The sequence below is a fragment of the Schistocerca serialis genome, chromosome 4 (assembly GCF_023864345.2).
Source record: "Schistocerca serialis cubense isolate TAMUIC-IGC-003099 chromosome 4, iqSchSeri2.2, whole genome shotgun sequence".
Lineage (NCBI taxonomy): Eukaryota > Metazoa > Arthropoda > Insecta > Orthoptera > Acrididae > Schistocerca > Schistocerca serialis.
Window position 1 is genome coordinate 69,849,025 of NC_064641.1, and position 17,493 is coordinate 69,866,517.

The 17,493-nt window shown below is 35.6% G+C and overlaps 1 protein-coding gene across 1 annotated transcript in view; it reads left to right on the forward strand.

Moving 5' to 3' along the window:
• The first annotated feature begins 8,674 nt into the window (after window positions 1-8,674).
• The window catches only part of LOC126473947 (ubiquitin domain-containing protein UBFD1-like), a 59,353-nt gene continuing 50,534 nt past the window's right edge, over window positions 8,675-17,493 (forward strand). The window contains exons 1-2 of the mRNA XM_050101308.1: window positions 8,675-8,984; window positions 9,371-9,583. Of these exons, the coding sequence (XP_049957265.1) occupies window positions 8,972-8,984; window positions 9,371-9,583 (226 nt within the window). The 5' untranslated portion in view covers window positions 8,675-8,971. The remainder of the gene's footprint in view (window positions 8,985-9,370; window positions 9,584-17,493) is intronic.

A 17,493-nucleotide genomic window follows, 5' to 3' on the forward strand; every position in this document is an offset into this window, starting at 1 on the left:
CAAACCTGAAGAGAGTTTCAAGACTTATTACTCCAGGAAAGTCTATGAAGTCAGATAAATGGGGTATGTTTTCTGATGATACCAAGGTCTTGACTTGTTTCATAACAAAATACTGGGTGGTCATAGTGAAAGTGCAGCTACTCACGAAGGTCCAATGTGGGCTGTAATTATTGTATGGTAACAGAACTTGGAAGATATGGTAATGCGTTAATACAGAACCGATTTACGCTGAAAAACAAATTAGTTTCAGCTGTGGCCACCCGTGCAAATCTGAAGCTATACATAATCTGTATGATGATATGATATCGACGTTGCCATTTGGCAAGCTATAATGTGAGTGGACAGCATGGCTATCGAGAAGGGAGATTGGGCACTCTTAATGAATCAGTTTTATGTGAATGGCAGCAATTACAATGCTGCATTGAGAGAGTTCACCAACTGAAGTGTCATTATATGATGTAAGGAAGATGATAATGAAATCCGAAAACATGGGTGAGTTTGGTGTGACATCTGGAAGGGGAAGACGTTCCATCCTGGTCAAAGTTATTGACAAGGTTGCTGTTCCTGTAACTGACCATGCAGTTCATGCCCTGACTAGCGCTGGCGCTCATGCAGTGAAACGAGAATTGTCTATCCCATAGTCAATGATACAGAAAGTTTTGTGGCCTGTTTTATTCCAGTATTGGTAAAATATTCGCGGCGACGTTCTGAATTTGCTCTTCTGTTTCTGGCGTGGATCGAAGTTGATGACTTGTGGCCAGGCAATATTCTATAAAGAGACCAGACACATTTTACAATGTACAGTGCAGTGAATAAACAGAACTAGCGAATTTGATGTACTGCTAAATCGCATGTTGTGCATGAAGAGTCATTACACTCACCATATGTGACTGGTCGGTGTGGATTCACAAGCACCTTTATTCTCAGTCCATTCTTCTTTGAAGAGAATACACACAAAGCGCCTGTCAGGTGTATTGTGACGTCAGCAGGTTAGGGAGTCAAGAAGAAACGTAATCGACGGAAACGAGAGAACACATGATAATTAATGGGAATAAGTGCGCGATGATCACCGCTCACTGACTTGCAAACAGATGCCGTGAAGGAGGTGGAATGACAGAAGAGTACATGGCCGAAATCACCATACACACGCAGAATTGAATGAGACAGGATAGGCATGACCAAGGGGGCGCATCGTTGCCTAGCCGTTTTCAAAAACAGAAGTATTATGAAGTGGAAGAGGAGATGAAAGGAGAAGGTGATGAGGTCGACAATGATATTTGTACAGTGTGTGCTAGTATTATATATGTGTAGTCCTGGAAACAACATATACTGTCGTTTTAGTGAACAGAGGAATTTTCCTTCTTTTGGCATCTTGCAATTGCGAGACTTACAAGTGTAGGAACTGATAATATTAGAGCTTAAACTATTTCGGTTTTTTGTAGTAATTGTAAAAGCTGAGAGGTGCTATGTTTTTCATGTTTGCTTCATGATGGAGAGCTGCAGATTCTGGTGACGCACGTCAGCACCACACTGCACCTTGTTCGTCGCTGATGAAAGCTGAGAAAGAGAGGTGGTGGTTGCACAAAAAGTGCTGCATGCTTGTTCTGTTAACTCTTCTCTCGAGCAGCCAGAGGACATAGACCTTCATCCATACAGCTCGCAACACCCACTACCTACTTGCAACAGTTGGCACTCCGATGTGCTCACACAATGTTCCTAACGGAGGAAAACTGTCGAAATCAGCTGCTAACCAGTACCTGTCAGCGCATGTGTGCATTGCTTAAGATGTTGTGTGGGAAAATAAAACGTCATTTATCTGTGTGTTTGCAAATTTTCTGTTCCAGGAAACTGATCTTCGACCTGTAGTAATTGTATTTCTGGTATTTGTAAGCCAAAAGTGCTAAATCTTTTTTACATTATGTGTTACATTATGACACAAAAACAAAGAATGAACTTGTATGTGTAATATAGTTTAACTGATATACACAATATATTTACTGATGTCATGTTATTGTTTACTCTTGAGGTATAACTATTTTCCATTTTGCTTGTGTTTCTACAGATATGGCAATGTACAGTAAATACTTCTTGTCGATTAGAAGTACTGAAGTGGACAGTAAATATTGCTGTACTTTGCTTTTTCTGTTTGCCCCATTGACTTAACCAGAGTAAATTAACTGATTTTCATGTCAGTAATTACACTCTACTTCATGTAAAGTCCTGAGATGTTTTACCACATAAGGTGAATAGATGTTAAACAATTAGCTTCCATTTTAATGAACGTTTAGATTTCATTTAATGGCTTCTATATATTAAGGTACATTCATATATAACTTGTTATAAAAGTGTAGATACGTTTTACTTAACCTGATCAATGTCTGGCTACACAGCTCACTTAAGGTATCATAATTCCTGGATTTATGGAAATATGTTTGGATGAAGTAGTAAGTTATACCTTGTTACAGTATCAGACAATATTTTCAATGATGTTTAGCTTTGTAGAAAGAGAAGTATGCAATGTTTAGAGTTGTGTAAGAGGTCATCATTTTTTAATTTTTTGTGCAATCTGTGAACATAACAGCAGCTGATTACGTGAACTTGCCTCTACAACTGCAACATATAGTCTTACTTATTGGAAAAATCAATAATTAGGATGAGCTGTGTGGTCCAGAGCTTTAACTAGAACGCATTAAGTAGTTTTGGAATTGTATCCATGGTCACTAATTTCACATTATGTTGTTGTATAATCTAATCAGACAACAAATTGGATTTCCATGTATATTCTATGTCTTCTCAGGACATATATAGACCAAAATGTAAATATATTGTAAATTTTCATTGTAGGAACGAGAGAATGTGAAGCATGTTTGATATTTTTATTGTATTACAATATGATGACTCATTGTTCATTACTCTGAAGTTATTTCTTTCTCTGGGAATCTTGCTGGGTCAAAATTTCTTTGATATTTCTATATTCATTTTGGGTTTATGGAGAACTTTTTGTCGCATCTTTTGAAAAAATTCCTGTGGGGGCAGCGGTGTGTAAAGAGTACTGCTGTCTTTGATGTTATGACATAGTGATATCATGCTCCTTATTCAACGCTGTATTCTGGTATCTTAGAAGTTGTGTGCACTTTTTCTTTGACTACAACATTGACCTGCTACTTAATCTCAATAATGCCCAAGCACTACTAGTCACACACAGAGATTGGAGTGTCAAATAATCAACACATTTAAGACCAAGCAATCAGCTGGCTGGGACGAGATATCTAGTGTCTTGGTTAAGAAGTGTCACAACAAATTAGTTAAACCTATTATCTATCACATTAACTGCTGTATGAGGGTAACGGCTACTCATTAAAAATTTGCTTGGGTTAAGCTAATATATAATAAAGAATCCAGAAAACGGGTTGAAAACTTTAGGCCAATATCGTTAGTACCCATATTTAGTAAAATCATTGAATAAGTTTTGCTTTCACAACTCAGTGAATTTTTCACAAAAAATAATCTACTCACTGAAACACAATATGGTATCAGAAAGAAAACACAGCACTGCCACAGCAATCTCTGAATTTTTACATGGTGTATATAGTGTACTAGGTATAGGAAATTTGTCAGCAGATATATTCCTTGATTTTACCAAAGCAATGGATTCATTTAAACATGACCTATTAATAAAGAAACTTAAGTCACATAACTTTAAAGATTCAGCAATACACCTAGTAACCAGCTACCTGTCAAACTGGCAGCAGTGCACAAGGCTAAGCTATTAAATTAATGACTGAGTTGTAACCTGTCAGTCTTTTAGTGAAACAGTGAAATGAGGTGTCCCCCAGGTGTCAATTTTCAGCCCCTTTTCCTTCTTAGTAGACGTGCATGATGTCACCCAGCCACAAAACTCGAAAATAGTGAATTATGAGGATGACACATCTCTGCTGTTTTTTGGCAAAAATACCTGTGAACTTACATCTTCTACAACAGATGGAGTAATAAATATAATTTTTTGCATGAACAAGTAAATGTATATGTTAATAAATCGCGATTATTATCATTTAAGACTGTTAACTCGACTCATACATCTATAAATCGTATATGTGGAACTGAAGCAACAGATGCTAATAGCTGCAGATTCTTAGGACTATACATAGATGTAAACTTGTGGTGGTCAAATCATATTGACTTTGTATGTGGGAGGATTAGTAGTGGATGATATCCACTCAGTCACCTACCATAAATAGTTACAAACACTACTATCAAAACTTCTTTACTATGGAACAATATATCCCTTGCTAATGTATGATGTTAAATTATGGGGCTGTGTTGCAGATACACACCTCAATAGATTCATGTTGCTACAAAAGAAGGCAGTTAGAATAATGAATGGTTTAGGTTTTCATGACTCTTATAGATTGGTTTTTGTACAATATAAATACCTACAGCATATTCCTTGTATTTATATAAGGTATATTATTTTTTGTAGATCATCAGAAAGATTCTAGAAAGTGCAATAATATATGTGACCACAATACTAGAAATAAAAATAATTACTTTAGACAAAGAAGTAAACTAAAAATAACAGACCACAGCCCATACATCAGTGGTCTGCTTATACTCACTTTCTGAATTTTCAGTTGAAAACATGTGATCTAACAGTTTTCATTAGAAATTAGACATATTTTAATTATACACCTGCTTTTGTGGCTTTAAATTCTCTTTTGTGGGCTTGTATTGTATGTAGTTTTGTTAATTTATTTCTCCTATCTGTTTGCAAAAGTCATCTTCTTTGTTGACTCTATTCAAATAAATAAATAAAGAAAGAAATAAATACGTTGTTGTAGGAGTTACATGTCAGATGGTTAGATGCAGTCATAACTCAGATGAAGTGGCAGAAGAATTTGGTAGAAAGTATGAGCATAAGTCGAAAACATTGTGTTGGTTCATGTGGTAAACATATTTAAGTGTTTTACTTTAGTCGCAGAAGGGGCACGAAATTATGTATGAAAATTGTGGTTGTTACAACATTGTGTTTCTTAATCAGTAGCTCCTGTGGTGGAACACATTACTATTATACATAATTGAAAAAGGTTTTTGTGATCAGTGATTACCTGTTAAATTAATGTGGAAATGCAATACAGCTATGCTTGTTTCTACATGAATGTGAAATGAACTTAAATGTTGATACAGGAGTGGTGAGGTTAGGTAGTGTTATGAAGTCTGTTACATGTCAAAAGGATAATAAAGTAAAGAGTCATTTCACAATGACATTTTGCAACTTTTAAGCGAGTGAGTTTCACATATGAATAGTGCAAGAGAAATGCCTTCACATTAGGCACATGGTAAACTTTAATTTGTAAGAAGGTGTATTCTCTTTGCAATGCTCCCATTGTCGAACTCCAATAGCTGCAAAATAAATAAATTATAAAGGGAGAGCTTTACAATCCTTCATGTCAATTTGCTGTGGAATTACTCTACATGTCTTATGCTCATATATTATGACGTGTTTGCAGAATAATACATCCTCTATAAAAATTATCATGGGTTTTACAAACAGAGCTCTTGTGAAACTCTGCTCGATCTATTCCTTCATGAGATTCACAGCATTGTAGATAATGGCTTTCAGGTTGATGCTGTGTTCTTTGACTTCAAGAAAACATTTAACACCATGCTCCACTGTTGTTTACTGAATAAATACGAACTTACTAAATATCAGATCAGATTTGCAGCTGGATTCAAGATTTCTGTGAAGCTGGAACTCAATATGTCACTTTTAATGGAACACAATCGACAAATACAAAGATAATTTCAAGAGTTCCCCTAGGAAATGTAATAGGACTATAGCTGGTTGCAAATATATATAAACGATCTAGTAGAAAAGATCGAAACCTCCATAGGGCTGTTTGCACATGATGCAGCTGTCTATAAAAAGGTAGCAATGCCAGTATACTGTAGCGATTTTCAGGTGGAACTGAAGAGAATTGATTAATGGTTCAAGGACTGGCAGTTGGCTCTTAATGTAAATAAATATAACATATTGAGCATGTGTGGGAGAACAAATCTACTGCTGTAAAACTGCTCAAATGATGCCAAATTACTGGAACCAACATCTACCATGCAATATCTGGGAGGAATTATCCAGAGCGACCTTAAGTGGTGTGTCCACATAAAACAAATAATAAGAAAAACAGATGCCAGACTGAGATTCATAGGAAGATTCTCAAAGAAATTTAATCTGTGTGTGAAAGAAGTTGTTTACAGAACACTTGTTCAACCCATTGTTGAGTACTGTTCATCAGTATGAGACCCTTACCAGGTAGGATTAATGGGAGACGCAGATATGTTCTAATGAATAGTGGCACGTTTCGTCATTGGAGCATTTAGTCAGTGAGAGAGTGTTAACAGAGATTTTCCATAAACTCCCGTGTAAGACACTACAAGAGATGCATTGTGCATCACAGAGACGTTCTTTGGTGAAATTCCGAGAGAGTATGTTCCGGGAAGAGTCGGAAAGCATATTACTTTCTCTCATATACGTCTTAAAAACTCTCCACAGAGGAAATTCGAGAAATTAGAACTAATACACAGCTTTAACGACAGTCGTTCTTAACATGTGCGATTCATGAATGGAACCGGGAAGGGGGGCAGGGGGAACCAGTTAGTGGTATTGGAAGTACACTCTGCCTCACACTGTCAAGTGTTTTGTGGAGTACTGATGTTTATGTAAATCTAATCCACCTGACCAGCGATAACATACTTCAAAATCCACAAAAGTCACAAGTTTGGATTCCATAGGAGTTACGTAACTGATAATGCTATATACACATTCATCCATCAAATTTTACAAGCATTGAATAACAATACAGCACCGTTTGATATTTTCTGTTGACTGAGTGAATCACAATATTCTCCCAGATGAGCTGAAGATTTAAGAAATTGATGCTGTAGGCAACCGAGGAATAATGCTATTTCCAACCAATAGAATACAGAAAGTTGTACTTAATAAATAATTCAACCAGTGTAAGAAAGGGAGATTTTTCTGACTGAGGAAAAAAAAAAAAAAATGTTTTGAGGTTCCACAAGGTTCTACCCTGGGTCCACCGCTATTTCTAATATACTGTACAACAAACAGAATTAGTTCTTTTTGTGGATGACACTAGCATTGTAATCGATGGGAACATTTATACAGCAACTGAAGAAATGGTAAATAATGTTCTGAAAATTATTATTGAGTGGTTTTCTGCAAGTGGCGACTCCCTCAATTTCAAAATGACTCAATATATTAAGTTCTGCACTTATAGAGGTTACTACACTAGAGATAAGTGTAACACAGTAGTATGTTGTATCTTGCATTTACTCATTGAACAATGTCACATGTAATAATATTCTAGGGTAACTCATCTTTAACGAAAAAATTCGTCATTGCTCAAAAAGATGCTGTAAGAATAATGAGTGGTGATTACACACAAACATTTGTTTAAGGGTGTAGGTATTTTGACTTCTGATTCAAAGTGTATTTATTCCCTCATGAAGTTTGTTGTAAATGATCCACTGCATTTTAAACGGAACAGTGATGTATAAAATTTTCAAAGCCAGAAGAGGAAATGATGTCATTACTCCACATTAAGGCCGTCTGCAGGACAGAAAGGTATGTACAGTGTTGCAATCAAATGTTTTGATCGCTTTCCCAATGATATAAAATGTCTGACAGACAAGTTAAATCTGGAACAGACTGCAAAAGTTTCTCCTTGACAATTCCTTCTGTTCTGTACAATAATTTCTACTTTTGTAAGGTGTAAAAGCTGGTACATATAAATCAACTAGCTCACAACTACATCTAAAAAAATCTTAAATGGTCAGCATGTAGCCATATTAACACTGAATATCGTATGTAATGTGAATGTAAATGACTTTTTCCCTATCATTACGATTAATCTTACAAATAATCCATAGAAGATGAAACTACCAACTAACTAACTAACTCTGCTCTCATAATTTGTATAGAGGCCTTTCATTATTCAGTGCCACCGCAGATAGTTTGGGTTTACTCTTTATAATTACTTCTTTTTGTTTTGGAAACAAGGAAAATAAACACATTTGGATCAGACTGAGAATAAAAATGTCCTTTGTTACAATGAGAAGCACATGCAGCGTTAACTGATATTACTTTCAGTTATTGCGCTGAAGAGGACTATCCGATTACGGAGAGGAACATCGACCTTGTGCCATTGCTGCCTGTCCGACCAAACGTTTCACACTCCATTCCTCTTAATCTCAGAATGTTGTGATTACCGTTGAAGTTCTACTGTCTTTCTTTTTCTTCTCTAGATAAAAATTTATTTTTGAACATGTGAACTGGATCAGGAGCACGCATTGGCTTGAGGTACGTGTTAAACATTATACCTCAAAATCCAGGCTCTGTGATGACGATTTCGCTGAAGTTCAATGAACGTCTCTCTTTTGGGATGTTGTGCATCGAGGGGCTGAAGCGTTCAAGGCTTTAATGAGAATTATACTTGCAGCGAAAATAATTCCCAGCTGGTCTTATCTTTTTAATAAGGGACTCATACTCCTCACGGTATGAATATTTACGGTATGGACTTCCATTGTCGTTTGAATTTTGCCGCCTAGTCAGACAAAGATGGAAATTTAATAGTCATTCATTTTTCTTACAGTCCAGCCAACGTGTCAATTGTCAGAATTTGACTATTTCTGCCGTAAAAGTGCATGTGTGTGTTGTGCATTAATGAAGTTGTAAATTCTAATTAATTTCTGCAGTAGCGAAAACATCTTCTGAGACTGTTAACCAGTAAGCGTCCAGGCACAATAGTTCAAATTTATGTTTAGTTTCCGGCACTAATCATCTGTTTCGGCATCTAGAAGAACTGCATCTCGGAAGAATAAACAACGAAGATACTGCATTTCGAAATTCAAGTTAATGATTGGTTGAGCTTCGTCAAACTATAAGTTAACCAATATGGAGTGTGTTGGTATGAATATATTTATTTGCATAGTGATCTATTGTAGCGTTTTCTCATACGATTGCTCGTCTGTTCGGCAGCGTAGTTTTAAAATGTAAACAAATTAGACCAATAGTTAATTCTTTTTATCTGCTGTTTCAATCCTTTGTCAGTCATGCAGCTTTTCAAATAGTGCATGTCATTTTAGAGTAATATCAGGACAAAAGCTAGACGATTTTTATTGTAAAATTAAAATTAATTTTAAGTTGTAACCGATTATAATTTCGTATTTACACATTAAGGACGCTACGGCTGAAATATTACGCCATAGTTGATGGGCAGTTTTTTCCCAGTGTTTGTACGTTATAACGCATAGTAGGACTGAAGGGTTACTTTCATTTTATTTGCATTTTTAGGGGCAGAAAAGGGTGATTGTAGTAGTGAAAACTGTAGGCCTAATGCAGAATGTTTGCAAGAGACAGAAAAGGAAAGTGGTACTGTTCCTGATGGTGATGTGAATGTTGAAAAAGTGGACTTCAAAGTAATATACAACAAGACGAAATACGATATTAGTTTTGGTTTAGATAGCACTGTCGGGCAGCTGAAGGAACACCTGCAGGATGTCATAGGTAGGTTCTGTGTGTTTTATTACGCTTAAATCTTAGTACTATTTTTTGGCATGATACATGTAGTTTATTTTACCCTGTTTAGTGTTTAGCACTATTTCCTCTCATATTCATAATATTTATAAGATCAATTTGTTTAGCTCATTGTGTTGCTGACGAATGTTTAGAAACTTTCTCATTTGTGCCACCTGTAGTTTCTAACCCTTGATTTATCAATTTTGCAGAGTCATTGATCATACAACTAGTAGTTTTATAAGAATGTGATCCTTGCTTCACCACTCAAATATTTTTTCAATTGTAGCAGGAAAACTGACTGTAAAAATGAGGTTGGGTATAGGCATAGATCTACTGTGGCACAATCTTGAGTAATTCGCGAAAAAATGACACATATTACATAAGTATGAAATTAGTATCTGTTTAAACCAACAAACTTGTGGGAACAAAATGTCAGCATCTGTATTTTTCTGACATTTAGCCTATTTGTGTATGCTTTCCACAGTGATATTTTGAACATTATTGTTGAAACAAGAACCATTTGTTTCATTTATATTGATTGCTCTTTCGAACAGAACACTTTTATTATCCACTTGTTGATATTTAGGCTAGAGTATGGCATGCTGTGTTTTTACTGAAATATTTGTAGATTGGCCGTGATTTGATATTTTGTGTTAAAGGCCTATGCAGTTAGCGCACATACCCTACTATTTTGAAAACTACATCATCATGTTGTGGTTTCAGTTATTAGAGAAATAATAAGTAACTGAACAAGTTTTGCAAATATTTTTTGTTATAATCAAATAAATAGAAATCATTGCTTGGTCATTTCAAGAAAGCCTTGTAGTGCACTACAAGCACAATTAATAATTAGTGTTAGGCCTTCCTCACATTTGACTGACTGTAAGCAGAGAGATACGTTAGACTGCTTTACCAGTTTTCTGTAATGAAATGATTTTGATCAGCTGATAAATTGCCGCACTTAATATTTAGTAATTTCTATTTTTGTTATGTTTAAATTGTGTGTTTTCTTCTATTGATAAAATGGAAATAATTCTGTGTTGAAATGAGCATCTGATAAATTCTGATACATCGGGGCCGCAGTAATCATGTAATTTCAACACACTTAATGGTGCAGAAAAGGTAATAATTGGGTTATGAATTTTCGAAGCCAGTGAATGTAAATGCCAAATACGTGTTGTGGTAATAATGAACTGAAGTGCTCTGGTATGTTTACGTTCTCTGTACACTTTTCATCATTAAAACAAAAACTGCAGAGTACTTTTCGAAAACATATGTTAGATAATGGACGAGTCTCGGTGTATTTCAGTGCTTGTTATGTGCATATATCGTACATAAACTACAACAAATACAAGGGCAGTACACTACCTAACTGTTTCCTAGTTCGGGCTTATAAGTTAATTGGAATGTTGTTGAGTTCAGTGTGTATTTAAATTGGGTACAACTTGTTGTGGACTGTTTCAGTTTTGTTAACTTCTACTCTGTATTTGATTTCTGAACATGCAGTGAAGACATTTGAAAGGTAGGTAACTTTGGGTCGGGGTGACTAATTCGTAAATGCCATATGAAATAATGCCACCAATTTAAACAGTAAGCCATGCTGGTATAAGTTCAAATAACACTTATGTGATATTGTTCAATTACAGTTAATGTTATGGGTAAGTCAAAAATTACAACTACCATCTTAAAACTAACAACAGTATTGAGCATATATATCGATCAGTTGGATGGAATTCAACTTGTCATTCTGGGTGTATTTTCCACAGTAAAAACAAAGATTTAAAGATCAGCAAATACCAGGCTTTAACATTTCTCTGGAAGCATTTGTCGAAATTTTTGACGTAAACGCCATACGAAGTGACAAGCCAAAAAATGTAATGCCATATGATAAATAACGCAACAAATATTATATGAAAGTGATAAGGTTTAAAAATTACCATTTGTAGTGTCTTTGTTTATACTCTGTGGGGCCACTGGGGTGATTTTTAAATAATTTTTGAAAGGTTGCAATATTATTCAAATATTTTTTGACGTAGTCCCACTTTTTTATTCACAGCTTCAAATGGATAACAGAAAGCAGGGAAGCTTTTTGAGGGTCCCTTGTGTTCTGAATCACACCGAAATTCCATGTATTTGTCCACCTGCTCAACTGAGTGGTAATGTGCTTCCCTACCATGCAGCGGGCCCAGGTTCGATTCCCAGCCAAATTGGATATTTTCTCCAATCGTGGACTGGGTGTTGTGTTTTCCTCATCATTTCATCCTCATCACTGGCACACATGTATTTATTGGTTGAAAGTATAACTTTGGGTTGGGCACCAACAACTTTTCTGTGTTTCCATGGCTGAGAGACTTTTCTTTTAATGAGTTTTTGATAATTGCTTCATCCTCTTGTGACCGTGTTCCTTAAGTTTTATCTTTGTTGTTCGAAAATCTAAAGTCTTGATCATTGGTAAGAAGCAGATCGGCTCTTTCGAGAAAATAATGTGTTATCTTGTTGAAATGCCAAAAGTCTGAGAGAGGGAAAATTGAATCATTGTGGTTACATTTGTGTCCAGAGCAGCCATCAGAAAAAAATATGTACTTAATGAACATGCTACGAACTTCTGTTTCCTTTCTTTGCTTCAGTTTCACCAAACAGAAAGAACATATTTTTTATTTGTTGAATTTTTAAAATTATTGTTTTCCATTGTTTATATAAGTAGGTGACATCTAGAGGGAGTATTTTTGGTCATGATAGATTCTACATGAAGTCAAAATTATGCAGTGTCACCATGTTGTAAGCACAATTTAGTTCTGGACTTCAGTTTCAGATGACAATTCATATCAGTTCAAGGAGGAAAAAGGGAAAAAAATCTTTCTTTGAAGTGTCAGGTGTTACTGCATTTAAGATGTATTAAATGAAGTACTAAACATATATTTTTACGTTCGATCCAGAAACATTCCTGTCCTGGGAGACAGGCTGCAAACAGTGGCACCTCACCAAATTCAAAAAGATTTTTTCCCGATAAACTGCTTTTATTTTCCTTTTTCTCTTAATCAGTGTTGTGCAGTATTACTTTCCATATAACGGTGAACTTCAGTTTTTCAGTGAAACGGATTTTATAAAAATGGAAAATAATTCCACACATTAAACCAGTTCCATTAACATATCTTCACATATTGAGTGTGTGAATAAAAATAGTTTTATTTGACATAGCATTTTAATTCTTGTTGCATACTGATAGACATGGTTGTCAAACATACAAAAACTTCAAAAACAGGTGTGCAAATTGTAACACATGCTGGTTCCAAACAATAGCACTTTTATGATTCCCACTTAGAACTGAAATTATCAGTTAAGTGAATTAAATGTAGGTTTGTCAGTTTCTTCCTTTGATAGTGTGTGATGCATAATCAGTCTTCAAAAATGTCTTACCAATCTGGCTATTTCCTCAGTTTCTCACATTAATTGTATCCTTTACTTTTATCTGTTATCCTTTTTGCAATTTAAAGTCTACTGCTCACTTTCGTGTTTTTTGCTCACCTTTCTTTCTTTTGTCAAAATTTTCGATAGTAGAGCAGTTTGTTTGGGAAGGATTGCACCTTTTTCATGATGTGGTCACCTACACATTCTCAATACACGGAAAACTCCTCTGGCCCAGAAGCCAACACAGTAGCCAATGGACTCTGAGCAATGGACAGCACAGTGACTGGGTGATGCCCATGAGGAGAGCCCTCAATCAAAGTAGATGACATTGTGGTTCACACCTCACAAATTAAAAAATTAAACTTACACCAGATAAAAGCTGTCGAGATGTGGCTGTCGCAGTGGCTGGAAGAAGAAAATTTATTGCCTTCAGTTCTATGGCCATGTCTTATATATACAGATTGCAGCTACACAGGGTGTTACTGTGGTTTGCACACTGTGGTAAAATGCAGGTGGAATGGGAATCAAATCCCTATTCATTTGCCCTGTTGTAAATTTTCAGTATTTTGACTAAATCACTGACACAAATGTCAGAATGGTTCCTTAGACAAAACTGCTAATTTTTTTCCCCCTGGGCCAATTGTAGAGACACCATAGGGCCAAGTGATGTAATTTTGGAAAAAGTTACTGCATGACCATCACAGATGTTGCTGAAGTTTTGTGTGAACGTTCACACATATTCCCAATGAACATAGGTAAGATTTTACATTTGCCAATATAATAGTTACAGAGATATAATCATTTGTTTGTCCCTGTAGCACAGTATTTAACAGTGCAGCCCCTGAGTTTTTTTAACTTTGAGACATAATGTGTCTGTAAGTATTTTCGTGAAAGTAACAAAACTTGGCAAACTTTTACAGCCTTTTGCACTCTCGGAAAATAATAAAAACAAAATTCTTGAGCAATTTTCATATAACTTACCAGTACAAGATCTTAGAATATAAAATTTCATTCTCCTGCTGCATTCTCATAGTTTACAAATTGAGGAGGGCAAAATTGGCTTTTTTTTTAAACACCAAAATGGTTATTGTTAAATAGTTTAAAAAATAATAATAAGATGGAGATGTACTGAAAATGTGTCCATATTTTGCTGAAACTCAAATTAAATCCGACATCTTTGATTATGTTCTAAAATTGTTTAGTAATCTCCGGGGAAGGCAATATAAAAAAAAAATGTTGATGACTCGGAAGTGAGATAAAGCATGAGTAACTAGAAAAGCTTCAAAGAAAGATGTCTTTTGTCATGACTCATCATGACATACTTCAGTCTGTTATTCTGCTATGATTACTGCAGCTTCATGCTGATTATAAACTTCAAAATTTAACTGTGCATTACCAAGGTATTGGAGATCGTACCAGTAAAATTCTTGCGTAACAGTTGCAACATACATATTCCAAAGTGCTGAAAAGTTTTACATCATCGTTACAGTATGTAAATTTATTTGAAGTTCTCACAGTGAAATGCGGTTCCAAGTTTGAGTCTTGGTCTGGCACACAGTTTTAATCTGCCAGGAAGTTTCTTATTTGAAGTCCATAGCAAAGTGAGAAAAGCAGTTTTCCCACTGCCATAGGGGCCATGCCCAACAGCTGTCAGTGGGTTTCTGTATCAAAGGTTCCCAAGCCCGACAAGGGTTTTGTTACACAGGATCACAAGCATGATGGTATATTTAAATGTTGGAGGCCAAAGTTAGAAAAAGTCTATTTTTGGATCCTAAGCTTAAGTTTACTTCAAGCCACTTTAATTTTTTTACAGGTTTCACTAACATGCCGTTGAATTTCGTGACGAAAACCATATTGCCAGCCAGATGATGTCACTGATGATGTTGGAATAAGTGTGATAATGTGCTGATGTGATGTGATGTGCTGTTCCAGAACCCAGCACTTTTCACTCCTTGGTGGCCAATGAAATGAATTTGCTGGGCCATGTGGGTGCATAAAGCTTTTTAAAGCATACTTCTACTCAGTGGAAGCTCCACAGATATTTCCAATTCACCACTCTTCGTGTTAAATGCATGCAGCATACCAATGGTAGGCCATGAACAGCTGATAACTCCATTTTGTTAAATTTTACAGATGAAGCGAAAATTGTTCCTTAAAAAATAGTTTAAAGTGACCCAGAGAGTTGCTACATGTGTAATGGTATAGTAGAAGCCTAGCTATTGACAGATTAGACTAATCCACCCACTTTCAAATCTCTTTGTGGTTATGGAGTTACAGGGCACTGGACTTGCAAGTTTTCACAGACAGATGAGTTAGGTTTTTGTTGCCTACCATCAATATTGCTGTGGCTAGAGGTCTGAGGTCACCTTCATCACTGTCACTAATTTTGGCCAGAAAAGATAATGAATTATTTGGAAACTTGCTGACCTGATATGTTTTATCAGTTTGCAAAATGGCATTAAATTTGCTTTCATCAGCACAGCAGAAATTGAATGAAATCAAGGAGTGAAAATCCTGTGTTCCAGAATAGCATATTATTAAAATTATTCCAGCATCATCTGTGACATGTGGCTTGCAGTGCGGTTCTCATCTTAACGTTAGACAGCAAATTAATGAAACCTGAAAAAAAAAAAATAGTGGTGTGAAGTAAACATAAGTGTAGGATTGTAAAAGAGACCTCTTCTAGCTTTAGACTCTTAACACTTAAATATATCATCAAGATCAGGATCCTGTATAAAGAAGCCCTTATTGGGCTTGGAACCCTTTTGGTAAATTAACCCACTGGCAGCTGCTGTTGCACAGCTGTTGAGTGTGGCCTCTATTGCAGTGAGAAAGCTGGTTTTCTCACTTTAAAAGAAACCTGCAGTGATTAAGCATCCATAGACCACTGTAACTCATTTATACAATATTTTATCAGTACAGTAATGTTTCACATGAACTACAACCACGTAAACACAAATATGCTATATTTTAAACCAGAATTAAACTAGCAAATCAGTAGCATTGTGCAATAAAAAAGATATATCCAGAATTCTTTATAGCATAAGTTTTATAAAAAAAAAAAAAAAAGAAAAAAAAACTGGCAGACTGCTGTGAATTTTATCAAAATCACACAATGTGACAGTAGTGTAAAACATGAAGGCAGTTTATAGGGTGTATGTTGCAGCTGTTATGCAATAATTTTTCTGGTATTATCTGCAGTGCCTTGGTAATGTACAGAAGTTTTGAAATTATAACCAGTTTGTTTCTGTAGTTGTCGTAGCAGAAAAACAGGCTGAAGTATGTTGTGAGGAGTTATGACAAAAGACACACTTTCCTCCTCCCCCTCCTGAGTTGTTCTGACTCAATCTCACTTCGTAATCAACATCTTTTGATATTACCTTTCCTTGAGGGTACTAAACAATTATAGAACATAAAAAAGACATCAGATTTGAGTATCTGTGGAATATGGGCACACTTCTAATTCACATCCACCTTGTTATTGCTTTTTAGGGCCTCTATGCTTGCATTGCAAAACCAAATCTAATTTTTTGGTGGTTTAGAAATTGGCTTTCTAATGAAATTGGTTTAAAAGAGTTTTCGGAATACTCTTCTTGTAAAAGTGGGGCATTTTTGCAAAAAATAAGAAATGTAAAGTTTTCCCTTACTTTGTAAACTGCTGGAAAGCAGTGGGAGAATGAAATTTTATTTTCTAAGACCTTGTATTGGTAAGCTATTACACGCAAAGTTTCAGATTTATGTCACAATTGCTTCCAGAGATACTTTGCATTTTTTTCCAAGCTTCTGTTTTTTTGGCTGACTTTGCTTCAAATCATCTATATGAAAATTGCTCAAGAAATCTGTTATTATTTTGCTTAATAGTGCAAAAAGTTTTAAAAGATGGCTAAGTTTTGTTTCTTTCAAGAAAATATTGCCAGAGGTATTGTGTCACAAAGTTGCCAAAAAAACTCAGGAATACATTTTGGGATCAAACAAATGAGTATGTTGCTGCAAGTATTACATTGGCAAAAGTAAAACTGTACCTATGTTCATCGGGAACATGTCTAAATGTTCACACAACATTTCAGCAAAATCTGTGATTGTCATGCTGGGAGCTCTATACCACTTGGCATGGTATGACTGGTAAAGGTTGAATGAATCACATTTTCCAACAGTGGAAAATATCATAAAATCATTAATGTAACATGATCGCCACATGGTAAGTTTCATGCGCCCATGTTTAATTCCAACAAATTTACTTTTGTGGAGAGGAACATCAACAGTATTTAAGAGGGTGTGGTAGGTACTCTTTAGAGGCTCATTGCTGAAGTATAGATCAAAATTTCTGTCATAGTTACTGCGAATAGCAATTGGTATACAGATTTCAGTGGTGCCACATTGAAAATTAGCTCAGGTAATTGTGACAGCAGTTTGATCAAAAGTGGTGCCTATAATTGCACTTTCCTGTTCAGTGTTTCTCGATTCAAATTCTTCCAAACTTGTGATCTGTC